General features: G+C 45.1%; 1 protein-coding gene across 1 annotated transcript in view; it reads right to left on the minus strand.

The window, feature by feature from the left end:
* LOC144822714 (voltage-gated delayed rectifier potassium channel KCNH8-like) overlaps positions 1-13,319 on the minus strand; it is a 1,606,123-nt gene that overhangs the window by 662,761 nt on the left and 930,043 nt on the right. The window contains exon 4 of the mRNA XM_078680531.1: positions 8,659-8,792. Within this exon, the coding sequence (XP_078536657.1) occupies positions 8,659-8,792 (134 nt within the window). The remainder of the gene's footprint in view (positions 1-8,658; positions 8,793-13,319) is intronic.

A 13,319-nucleotide genomic window follows, 5' to 3' on the forward strand; every position in this document is an offset into this window, starting at 1 on the left:
GTGGAAGTTGGTGACAGGCAAGTTTTGAAGCAGGTTAGAAAACAAACATTTATTTTACCCTTGTATGCATGCATCCTAAAACCACTATGATTTAGTAATGCCCTCTTCTGAATAATAACGTATTTTCTGAAGCAAAAAGTGACACAATGTGTACATATATTTAAAAATATTACATCATAATGCACCATTGAACCATATTTTTGCAAACAGAAGTCTAAAGAGTGCATCTCAACCTCCTTCATACCTCATACAAATCCACACTCTCCACTTAGTTTTATGATTATTTTGTGCACTCGCTTGTTCAGAAACGAGAGGATTTTTTTAGAACCCGTATAATTTTAATGACTGATGCCTCTGACCAGCAAATTGTTCCAGCACCACTGCATAACCTCATTCTCTTTTTGTTCTATGCCTTCCTCCACTTGTGAAAGGGGGGGGGGTAATACCCCTAACATGGCCTTTCTTGCGCTCTTTTGTTTTTGGATGTTTGCTCCCCATCTTCTTTAAGCCTTTCCTTCACCCTTAAACACCTACAGCCTGATTCATCAAGCTAAATTGCACTCGCAAAGGGCAAGATTCTCAGAATCTTGCCTTTTGCGAGTGCAATTTTTGCATTTGGGATTCATCATCCCAAATGCAAAAATCGCTATTTAAGAATTCGCATATTTGCGAGGAATTGGATTTAAGGAATCTCTAATAGAGATTCCTTAAATGCAATTCATCAACCAATTAGAAATAGCGAAATCGCAATATTTGGTCTCAATTTACCACCAAGTCTGACTTGGTGGTAAATTGCGAAAATAGTGTAAAAAGCACTTTAGTGCATTTTTTTCTTTTGCATGTTACACACACACATGTCCTTTGGACATGTGTGTGCGCAACACCTGTTCAAATGTGCAATTAAGGGGTGCTACAGGGTGTCCTTTGGACACCCCTGGCACCCTTAAAATCGCTATCTTATTTGCGAGTAGCAAATTGCTACTCGCAAATAAGGGATACTCCCCATTCATTCCTATGGGCCTTTTGGCCCATAGGAATGAATGGGGAGTTATTCCTTATTTGCGAGTAGCAATTTGCTACTCGCAAATAAGGAATGTGTAGGAATCGCTATTTATTTAGCAATTCCTACATGAATACCGTTTTGCGAGTCCTCAATAGCGAATCGCTATGATTCGCTATTAGGGGCTCGCAAAACGGCCCCTTGATGAATCAGGCTGTATATCCTCTCATCCTTTCTCTCTCCTCTGCCCCAGGGGAAAGTGTGGCCTCTTTTTCTTTTTTTATAATATTTTTTCTCCTTGATTTGTACCCAGCCTCTTCTTCCCTACTTACATTTGCTTCTGTCACCCAATCCTTTGGTTTCCCTAAGTCATGTACCTATATTACCTTTCTTTCAAATTGGGGTAAAAGTAGAGAACGGACTACAGAAACGTTGTTTTCTTTATTTCAGCTTACGTTTGTATATATTTATTCCCTTGTGTATTTTTTTCCTGTTTTTTTTTAAAGAAAGTATAAGTGTATATGTGTATTCAATCCGGGGTCTTGTTTATCTTTCAATGAAATAAATATATAGCAATTTCAGTAATCTCTGCCTCAGTCTTCTAACCATGGCATATTCTTTGGGAAGCCTACGGAGACAAGATCACGTCCCATATTTACACTGATGCCTGCGCTCTAAATAGAAACGTTGCCCTTACAGATGAACCTTATGCCATTAAGTCTAGTGTTCATGAGTACAAAAATGAGAATGGCGTGAGGATGGCATTCTTTGCACCGCACTCTATCGAAGGCCATCGTGCTGCTTGCCAGTATTGTCCACTGTCATGAGTGAATAGCGAAGAACACTAACCCTTTCGGACTGCCCCACACTGGTTTGTTCCAACATGAAATATTGCTGAATTAGCCTGAGTGCTTGGATAGATTCACACTGGACTAGAGGACCCCAGTCTGAGAGTTTACACCAGAGTATCTGACTGGAAATAACACTGTGAAGAGAACGACCAGAGAGTGTGGGCTCTTCATGGCCTGAAATAGAAAGAAGGTTCCTAGGTGCTGAGCGAGCCCCTGAGACGGTTCAGTTCTGCTTCACAAAAGCAATTGGATTGGTCCATTCATTTGTGGAAGACCTGCCTGAAGGACCTGGTGAGTATCTGCACATTTTATTGAATAATTAAGTGAGGTCGGTCCATAGCAGGATGAGTGCATAAGGTGCAGCGAACGATAGCTCAGTGAGTTAAACACTCGCCATAGACACTGGGTGAACACTGCAGATCTCAAGGTCAAATGGTAAGGCCAACTAACCTATACATCCAGCTGAGGTTGATAAATTGAGTACTGTTCAATTGTGTAATAGCAGCCGCGGTTATGTACAGCTTTTAGAACTGGTAAATACAATAATATGAAGACTTATGTCCAAAACAAGTTATGAATATTTTTTAATGTAGTGACAACTGTGAATACATAATTCAATGGATAAAGTGTTCAGAGAAGTAACTTATGTGTATTTGTTTATTTTATTTGAGCCGGAAGAGAAATCAATAAAGTGAAGACACCATGACTATGAATTATTTCATTTTACATTATTCAATCATTCTCTGACATGAAGTTCACACTACATTATAGATTGACTCGGCAGCCTACGATGTTCAATCAGGTAGGACCAGGTCACTACTGCTATACAATTAAATGCCTTCTGAATATGAAGAAAAGAGATGAGAAAACATGCGTTTCCACTCTGCCAGTGCTCTGTGGGATTTTTAAATGGGACCATCATGTCGTCAATTGTTAAACTTTTCTTGTACATCACCCATCTCTTGCCTATATCTTGTGGGTAAAACATTGGTGATTTAGGCAGAAATCAGTAGTGTCGACCTATGGTCCAAAAGGGTGGATCTATGGCAGATTTTCAGGATAACAACTATGTAAACAATTAGCTTTTATGTACGTTTATATACGGTGGATATTCTGAAAATGTAACCTGAATGAGTCCCTTGTCGACCAAAGTTGGACACCCGTACAGACTCCTCCACTTGCTGTCCCATCGCCCTGAGTGAGGCTTAAACTTTCAGTTTTCAAAAGAAAGCGCTGCAGCCCTGCGGCTAAAATTAGTATCTTAAATTTGCTCTTCAATGCTCACAAGGGCCCTTTTGCATTGTTTTGTTTCTTTGTAAGGTTTAGATAGCAAAACACTTCTTGGCTTCACTTTAAAATGTGCACATTAGCAGACTTGCAAAACATAGAAAAGTCTAGGGATAGAAATGCAAACATTTTTTAGCCGTATTTCCAGAAGTTACAATTTCTTGACAAACTTGCATGGTTTTAGAACTATAACAAACAACGGGCCATATTATCAAGAAAGGGCGATACATTATCGCCGCTTTTATCGGCAGGAAACTGCGCTAAAGCGGCGATAATGGGCTTGATAATATGCCCTTGTGAATTCCCATAGAAACCCAGGTTCTGGTGTTAACCTGGGCTTCTATGGGAATTCACAAGGGCATGTTATCAAGCCCATTATCGCCGCTTTAGCGGCAGTTTTATGCCAATAAAAGCGGCGATAATGTATCGCCCTTTCTTGATAATATGGCCCAGCATCCCTGTACCCCTTGTGCCTTATAGACCCCCACACTGTGTTGAAGCTGTGTTTTAATATTCTCTAGTAAGTACAATAATGCTATTAATATTTATTTACAGAGTTTTGAAAAGTGCTATTAGACTACTTCCAGGTACTTCAACGTGTTGAAATAGACGAATGGGGCATAGTGGATGCAGGACACATTCAGAGATATTTGGATATAAAATGGATGTGCACAATAATGTAGACCGCAGTTTGTTTTTACGGGTGCATCAATCGACTATTGAGAAGTTACCAGAAGGTTTACTTGGTAAAGAAGGATCCATCACAGTTTACAGGGGGGTTGTGAGAAGATTCAGGTAGAATGGTGAATGGCCTGCAAAGGCAGCATGGGGTTAGATTCTGTGTCTTCATTCCCACGGTCTGCCCTCGCTATCGCCTTCAGGCATAATAGATCTATGTTCACTTGCCTTGACACTGATGTGGTAAAACACATCATACATGTGGCTTTATCTCATAATGCAAGCACACAGTAATATGTACAGATGCTGCGTCTCTGCACACATTACATGGTACTTTAAATATGTGCTAATATGTATACTCAAAAGTAGATGCATTGCATGCCAATAATTGCTTAATAAAGCATTTGACTTGCCATTTAATACCAAAACATATGTTTGGGCAACTATGCTAATTTTAAATGAAATTAGGACATAACAAACATAAATGAATAATTAATAAGAGTGAAGTTTTCCTTGTATGTGTCTTGGTTTATTTCGAACCTACTTTCATCTTTTTGTTGTATGTTCAACGCGCTTCTGAAACATTTGAAAGTACTTGTAACGTTTCGTTTTGTGATAAATATTTTATTTGTATCTGGGTTACAAAACGTTGTCACGCTGTAGTCTCCCTTCACATTCCCTTTGCAGTCAGTGAAAGGAAAATAAAACAGAGCTCCCTGCTAAAATAATTAGCAGCAGTTTATCGGAAGGTGTTTCCTGATATTTTAGTCTGATTTTAAACTCACAGGAAGAGCTGCTAAAAGACAAAAAAGCCTCTTTAAGGGGTATTCTATAGGAATTTTTCCAGGTTCTGTAGGAGTGCTGTAGCAATTCTTGCACCCCTACTGCCAGCTCCCCAGTGTGACGCACAGGGCACCGATAGATGAGGGCTGTGCGTGTTAAACTGCTGCGCTCACATGTACCTAGGAGTACAGGGGCCGATGCTTACACACGAGATCACCCACTGCTGTCTTTTGTGGGAGCTCCACTTGGAAGTGTAGTGTATAGGAACACTTCCTGATTCTCCTCCCTCAATCACACCTGTTACAAGGGCAAGGCAGAGATGACCAACCGGAGCAGAATCAAAGGCCACCCTATGTACATACAGCTCACCCCACCCGCAGCCCCTGGCTTATTGCTAGGTCATTTCATAAAAATAAAAGTATTTTTACCAGGCACCCTTTACCAACAGTGAAGTCAGGATAGTAGGGTCATTTGGTAGGGTCAGAGAGAGCCTAGATGTATGTTTATTGCCAGAGGAGCCCTACTAGGCACATAAAAGAGGCACTGAGAGTCCCTTAGATCTCACATACTTTTCAACACACCAGATTTGAAGGAACTTTCTTTCTCTCATCCACTGAGGTATCAAGAAACATTTTATGGCACCCCACAAAGTATCTGTGCCTCTTTTTATGGCCAGCATTAGAACTAATACTTTAACATATATGCAGGGTATGGCATGGGTCTGCTCACTGCTCCGGATTGGGCGGCATTCTTAGGTGCATCAACTCCGATGATGAAGGGTGCACCTAGCAGGGGTGAGCGGTGAGATCCTTTTTGAGGGATCTCTCCCTCAGTCAATATAACTTCTGTCATTGCGGGGATCTTTGACCAATGTGTCATCGCAGAGGATTGAAGCAAGCAGATAAACTCTGTCTCTAGGAACACACGATCCTGAAAAGTTGTAATGCCTACCAGTCCTTTTTGCAGTCTATGCATTCATTAGAGAGATGGAGCTGAGTTATTCGCTATAAAAGCCTCTCATTCCCTCTATTTTGTTTGTGCTGGGTGGATTGCTTGTCTATTTCTGCTTCCTGCTCCGGATTCAATTGATTTTCTCCCTATTGCAATATTGTCCCACCCACGGTGCATTTAGGATTCACCACGTATTTCAGTTGGTTGATGGGATCTATGCTGACATCAGCGGACTATTTTTCTTTGTCTATGTGTCTGTCGCATTTGAGCTTTTGCTCCTGATGGAAGGACTCGAATGGAGTACAGTAAGTACCTGTTCCTTCCTCTCTCTCCACCTCGCTTTTTCCCAAGCCTGTTCTGCATCCTACCCACTCTTATCAGCACTGCAGCCATGCTAACTGGACTGCTCTCAGAGCTGGGCTGCCCTGCTCAGCACCTGGGAACAGCCTACAACGCCCTGCTTGGAACGGTGACTGTATTTCCAAAAGCAACTCAATACAGCCATTTATCTGCTAAAAACCCCTCCTGTGATCAAGAAAAAGACATCTGGGAGACACCTTTAAATTCTTTGGGCCTCATTTATGAGAAGTGACGCTTCGCTGCGTGAAAGCAGCGATGCGTCACTTCTCAGTGCGCACTCCTTGCGTCATGATTGATGCGTCATATTTACAATATGACGCATCCTGTCGCAAGGAGTTACAGATACGTCAGTATTTCTGAGCTATCTGTAGGCGCAAAAGTGACGCATTGCTGGAGTGTGTCACAAAAGTGACGCAACTACAGCAATGTGTACTTTCACATGGGCAAGTCCCATGTTGATAGTGCCTGCGTCAGTATTATGCCTGCCATGGCGTAAGATTTTGACGCATTAGCGGCCATGAAATGGCGCAGTGAAATCTTATAGATTTCACTGCGTCACTTCCATGACCTTTTCTTGCGTCAAAACGCCCCCCCTTGCATACATTATACCTGGCGCAGGTATAATATGGCGCAGGGGTTTACAAAGTGACACATCTACCTAGATGCGTCACTTTGTAAATATGGCGCAACAAGGCACTTTTTTTACGCCACTTGGGCACCAGCGGCAGAAAAGTGATGCACAGCCTCATAAATGAGGCCCTTTCAGTCAATTTATAGTACAACATACCATAATATCGATACTATGCACAGCAGGAAATGAGCAACTCTGATTGGTCAGGGCTGATCACATGATTGATGATTATTTGTCATGTTGCCTAGTTTGTGTGCTGCCCATGCATGTCTGAGGTATTTGCGGCCAGTATAAAAATGTAAGATGGGCCCACTAGGTTTGCCATCTTTTGAAGAGAAAAATCCCGGCCATTTGTTGTTGTTTTAAGTGTCTTCAAAGCCCGTAATGTGGTACTAAATTCGACTTTAAACAAACTCGTATGTATTTATTTGAATCATGACTTTCCTAACTTTGTTTGCTGTAATTATTACCAATGGACCATTAACAAGCTCTAAATCACATTTAAAAGTGCTTTCCTTTAATATTTGCTTTTGAAGTAAGTACAGATAAGGGCTTAACCTACCGGCTTTTGGTGATTTTGCTTATTTTTGTATCAGCCATTACATTAAATACCAGCTGTGCTGGGAAACCTGGGCAGGTGGCAACCTTAGGGCTCCTGTGTAAGAGTCTGCCGTCCTCAAGAGGTCTATCGAATGTTGGCTGATATGAGTAAACAGGACAGGCTTGCTTCAAACGCTATCAATAGAATTTGCAGCATAAGCGCGGGCCCTACAAATGCACAGGTCCTGGGTAATAATGCCCTCTCTGACCTCCACTTTTAACAGCACTGGTGCTGTCTAAGCACTATCACACCAGTTGGTAGGAGGGAAGGTCCATCGCGTCCTAGGCGAGAACACAACAGAGACGTGCCTGCAAGCAAACATGGATGCCCTGTATAAAATCTTATTAGACATATGAGATGAAGAGTGGAGAGGGCTGTCAGTGATGTGTGGTAAGCAGTAGCGGCTCGTGTCCTGTCAGAGTGGCATGGCAAGGGGGGGAGGTGAGGAGGGAGGGGAGCACAAACTAAGGAGACACAATGGAGACAAAAAAAACGTACTATCGTCACTAGCACAGGCTCTCAGAATCCCCTGCAGCCAACCCTGTTGCTGCTTTCATGATGCTGAAAGCAGCATCAGGATTGGCCTGAGCACCGAGTATTTGCGCTCCCAGTGATACTGCGAGTCTGTGCTTGCTCTTTCCAATTCAGCTATGCAGCTGGGGTTGGAGAGAGCTTCACTGCGCACAGTGCCCTGCTCACCACTCCCCCTCCATGATGGCCTCACCCCCAAACCCCGCTAGTGTAAGAAAAATAAAACAATAATAAACACTTTTTTAATTGTTTTATTTTTAAAGTTTTAAGGCTGATAAGGAGGGGGGGACACTCCTTCGCCATAGCGTAGGAGGCGCCGCTGGTGGTAAGACAAACATTAACTCACAGCACATGTGAATTGAGAGGCGCGAGTCAAAGCTCTGTTTGGCTCTCACACCTCACATCCTGGGTGTTCAGTAAAGTCTCCCTTCCTGCGGCAGGGGTGTGTTGAGATGCCGGTGAAGCCCGCCTGCGGCAGGGGTGTGTTAGGATGCCCGTGGAGCACGCCTGCGGTAGCGGTGTGTTGGGATGCCCGTGGAGCGCGCCTGCGGCAGGGGTGTATTAGGATGTCCGTGGAGCGCACCTGCGGCAGGGGTGTGTTGAGATGCAGGTGGAGCGCACCTGTGGCAGGGGTGTGTTAGGATACCCGTGGAGCGCGCATGCAGCAGGGGTGTGTTGGGATGGCGGTGGAGCGCGCCTGCGGCAGTGGTGTGTTGGGATGGCGGTGGAGCGCGCCTGTGGCAGGGATGTGTTGGGATGCCAGTTGAGCGCGCCTGCGGCAGGGGTGTGTTACGATGCCCGTGGAGCGCGCCTGCGGATGGGGTTTATTAGGATGCCTGTGGAGCGCGCCTTCAGCAGGGGTGTGTTGGGAAGGCGGTGGAGCGCGCCTGTGGCAGGGGTGTGTTGGGATGCCCGTGGAGCGTGCCTGCAGCAGGGGTGTGTTGTGATGGCAGTGGAGCGCGCCTGCGGCAGGGGTCATACTTACATTGTTCAACTTGAGCTTGCTTTTGTCTTGCTTCTGCAGGTGTCCGGACAGGTGGTAGAGCACTGCCCTGCTCCTCCGGCGATTAGCGTTGAATCCCTGAGGCCTGGTGTCCGTGTAGATTTCAAGATCATCGGCTGTTGAATAAAAAATGACCAAGAGTCATTCCCAATCAGAGTTTGTAAGCACCAGTGACACCCAAAACTCTTTAGGAAAAAGCAACTTTGTGTTTGTAGCCTCTCTGCTCATGTACAAGCTTGGCTGACGATGCATTGTCCTTGTTTCATATTCTTAAGAGCTACAATAGAAAATATACCTTCCTCGTTATCACCCACCCGACACATCATACCACTAACCGCCTCTCAGCTCCGACTTTTATGTGCTAGATGTCTATGTGTGGAGTTCTTCCTCGAACAAGTACATTTCCCAGCTTCTGATCTCAGAGTTCAAATATTTACACCTCCGAACACAGGTACAGAATGCACTTTTATCACTGTGTGCTGGTGAGGAGTTGGTGGCATGCAGTGATATGTGTCTTTAAACTTCACTGGACGTTAGGGGGTGAGTGAGTCTGAGATTTCCCAACTAGCAACATGGTGGACCCAACTGAAGAGTAGCGACGGGCTGAGGTCACTGAACGGCCATAATGGACAAGCTAAGGGGCAATAGTTTTCAGTTATTCAGTAAAGCAAGGACATTCTTAGTAGCAATAATATAATCTTGAGCCACAACACAACTTAGCATAGAACTCAAAGTGTCAACTATGCAAAACACAGCTGCACATTTTTAACTGGCAGTCACATAGCGAATCCAGAAGTATTTATAAATGATCCGATTTGATTCCCTTTTGTCTTACTGGGCTGAATAAATCAGACGTGTACTAACTTGGCATGGCGTGAGTGCGGAGAAGACCGAGATATGCTAGATCTTGGAGTACAAACCAGTTCTGTGAAGTTTCATTTTAATGACTGGGAGATAAACATTGAGTGTTTAAGGTTACATCGTACACCCAGGTCACTGCATCACAAAAGGACAAAAAGTTTAAATTAAAAAGAACACTTTAAAAGGGGGGATTCTCTTTTTTTTTTTTAATTGTCTCTTGTTTATGCAACTGATTCCAATGCCAGGGCCGCCTTTAGCACTAGTGGCGCCTAATGTGACAATCTTTTTTGGCTTCTCTTCAACCACAATGATCTCCTTCTCCGTAGATTTCCTCACTACAACCATCCAAAATTGCCCTTCAAATCTCCATAGCCCATCGAAAATGCATTTAAATTGTTTTATAGCACTATTCATACCAGTGTACGGTGACAGAGCACTTTACATTACCTGTAAACTATGTAGAGACTATGAATCATACTTGTGAAAATCAGTCTGTAGGAAATGTTACATAAGACAATGAGGATTACAAGATGTAGGAATCACGTCATTCATAGGAGTAGGCTGTATATTTTAAGAGAGATTGGTCTTAAGAAAAACAAATTTAGGATTTAAAACATACTGAAGGGATTGGTTATACTAATGAGACTGTAATTCTATCCACACCAACCCTTTTTAGCAACATTAGGATAATGAAAGACTGGGGAAAAAGCATAACGTTCTAACTTATACCATGCATTTTGAATGCAGCTCTTTGATGACAGTTCATAGGTCACTGTGCTATATTACTTTGATTGTAATTTATGAACAGCAAGTAACACAAGGATCTCTGTGACAAAAACAGAAACCCACTGAGCTTCCCACATAAATACATTTCTGTGATCTGATGTGCAAGTTAAACACATGGGCGTCCGCAGGGGGGGTAAGGAGGGGCACTTGCCCCCCCTGGAGCGCCCCTCCTTGCCCCCCCTGCAGGCACCCATCCCACTATGCATTGCACATGGTGCTCCAGCCACTCTTCCTCTCCAGCTCGCACTCTCTGTTCTAGTCTGAAGCTCCTCTACGTCCCAGGGCTCATTAGGACAAGACGCAGAGGCTGTGCCCCATTTTCCTGCACCGTCCCTTTGGCACTCTCTTCTAGGTGAACTCCTCTGCATCTCATCGCACGTCACATCTAGACAACACCTGGAGACTCTGCTCTTTTCTAGATCCTTCTGAGTACCCTCTGCCCCCACCTCCATCTTATAATTTAGTCAGAAGCGCCAGGAGACCTCGGACTTTATAGCGCGCTCTGACACAATAACAAGATTGAGGCAAAGTATTTTCAAATAATTATTGGATTATAGTGATGGACTGCCTAGAACAGTTGCTGTTAAGTGAATTACTAAGCAGAAAGAATAGTCACATTTGAATAAAAGAGTATATATATATATATTTTTTTTTCCAAAACCTTTATTGCACTCTTTTTATTACACAGCGTAACGCCTACAACCCTGCGGGCCGGCCGCTAACACGTGCTCAGTAGACATGACATAGCTTTGTATGGTATTCCATAAAGCAACATTTCCTACAATCGTCCAGCAAAGCATACTGCAAAGTAAAAGTGCATTTGTGATAGCATTGTCAACATTCGAAATGGTTTCGATAGTATTTTATCTTTTTTGAAAAACAACAAACTCTAGAAACTAGAACATTAGGAATGATAGTACGGTCAGACGTGGGTTAAACCAGCATGAATCATAGGTGCCTCTCTGGGGAGGCCCATTCCCAGCCCATGCCCCAGCGTTTCAGTGCCCCCGCCCACTTTATGCACACATCCACCCTCGTCCCATTGTCAGCAGTCCAAAAGAAGAAGTCGCTTAGCGGCCTCGGTCGACCCCCTGCTCAACCATGTCGTCCAGACTTACCCCTCCTCCCCCTCCTCGTCTGATTCCTCTTGCTCATCCTCCACTAAGGGGTCACAAATATCCCCCCTGTACCCATTCCACTGCAACCACACTTTGTTCCATTTCTCGGGGCAGGCTCGGCTGGAGTACACCGCCCTCTCGGTCACCATCACTGTATCCATATGTAGACACCATTGGGATTTGGACGGGAGGTCCGCCACGCTCCACCGCTGCGCTATGTCTCTTTTTGCCACCATCAGCCCCACCGTGACCCAGAGTTGTTCATACCTAGAAAGGTCAGTAGGTTCCCAAATGTTAAGTAGGCACCTCCGCGGGTCGGGCAGCAGGGACTGGTTTAGTGTCTGTGAAATCGTACGGAGTACCTGCTTCCAATAGTCCTGTATCCTGGGACACTCCCACATGGTATGAAAAAACGTGCCCTCCTCCCCACATCCACGAAGGCAATACGGATGGGGTGCCCGGTGTATGCGGTGTAGCATGGTCCTCGTGTAATAAACTCTGTGTATGATCTTAAACTGCACTAAACGCATGCGCCGAGATGCCCACTTCCCTAGGGGACCCAAGTGCTTCAAACCATTCATGTTCGTCCATGTCACCTACGTCCCCCTCCCACTTCTCCTTTAATTGGAGTGTCGGATCCGGGGAATTATTAATCAATTTGCGGTACGTGAGGGACGTCGCCTTCTCCAACATGTATTCAGTAAGGAGGCGGTCTTCCAAGGGCGAGGATTCAGGCAGAGGTGAGTCGGGGGGTAGGGCCGCAAGCAGTGCGTGCTGTATTTGAATGTACCTATAAAGCTCCCTGTCACTCAAACCATACAGTTCTTTTAGCCGGACAAAGGGTATCACAGCAGTCCTCTCCCACAAATCACCCACTGTGGAAATACCTATCGTATCCCAGTGCGCAAAACCCTTAGTATTCCTCATATTACCCAGGGCCCGCGAATCCCACAGCGGAGTCATCCCAGTGATCCTCCTCTTCCAGCCCAGTGCCGTCGTCGCCGTGTGCCACAACTGAACAGTCAATTTAGTGGGGCCCACCAAGGCCCGTACCCTGCGATGGTCATATAACGGACCCAGCAAAGTGTCTGTGCCCAGTTGAGCCCTATCTGACTGGAAGGCCGGTTCGGTTTGTGGGGCGTGAATCCAGTAGTTTATTGACTTTAAGTGTGCTGCCCAGTAATATAGCTTAAGGTTTGGCAGCGCAATACCCCCGTTATACCAATCTCTGTGTAGCTTAGATTGCGCCACGCGCGCAGGGAGATTCCCCCATAGAAGGTTTGAAACTAGAGCAGCCACTCTCTGAAAAAACCGCGGTACCACGGGATAGGGTGTATTCTCGAGGACGTATAGAAAGCGCGGTAGCGCCATCATCTTATAAAGCGCCGCCCTGCCCAAGAGCGTCAGTGGCAAGCCAGACCAGAACATGACATCCCGTTTCAGCCTGTCTAGGTGAGGTTTCAAATTTTTATCAAAAAACTCGGTCTGGTCTTTGGTGACATGAATACCCAGGTACTTAAATGAAGAGCCCGCCAGCTTCAGTGGGCACGTGTCGGCCAGATTCGGGGCCGGACCTTGCAAAACGTACAGTTCTGATTTAGTCCAGTTCAACGCGTAGCCAGAAACTCTGCCATACGTATCGCAAATGTGTAGCAAAGCCGGCACCCCACCCTCAGGGTCCGTTAGATAAAGCAGCATATCGTCCGCGTACAACGACAGACGGTCTTCCCAACCCCCCCTCCACGTTATACCCCTGAGGAGGGGTGAAGTCCTCAAAAGAGTCGCAAGAGGCTCCAGAGAGATCGCAAACAGCAGGGGCGACAAAGGGCACCCCTGCCGCGTGCCCCTCCCCAAAGGGAAAGTGCGCGAAATGTGGCC

Source organism: Lissotriton helveticus, chromosome 3_1 (assembly GCF_964261635.1).
Source record: "Lissotriton helveticus chromosome 3_1, aLisHel1.1, whole genome shotgun sequence".
Lineage (NCBI taxonomy): Eukaryota > Metazoa > Chordata > Amphibia > Caudata > Salamandridae > Lissotriton > Lissotriton helveticus.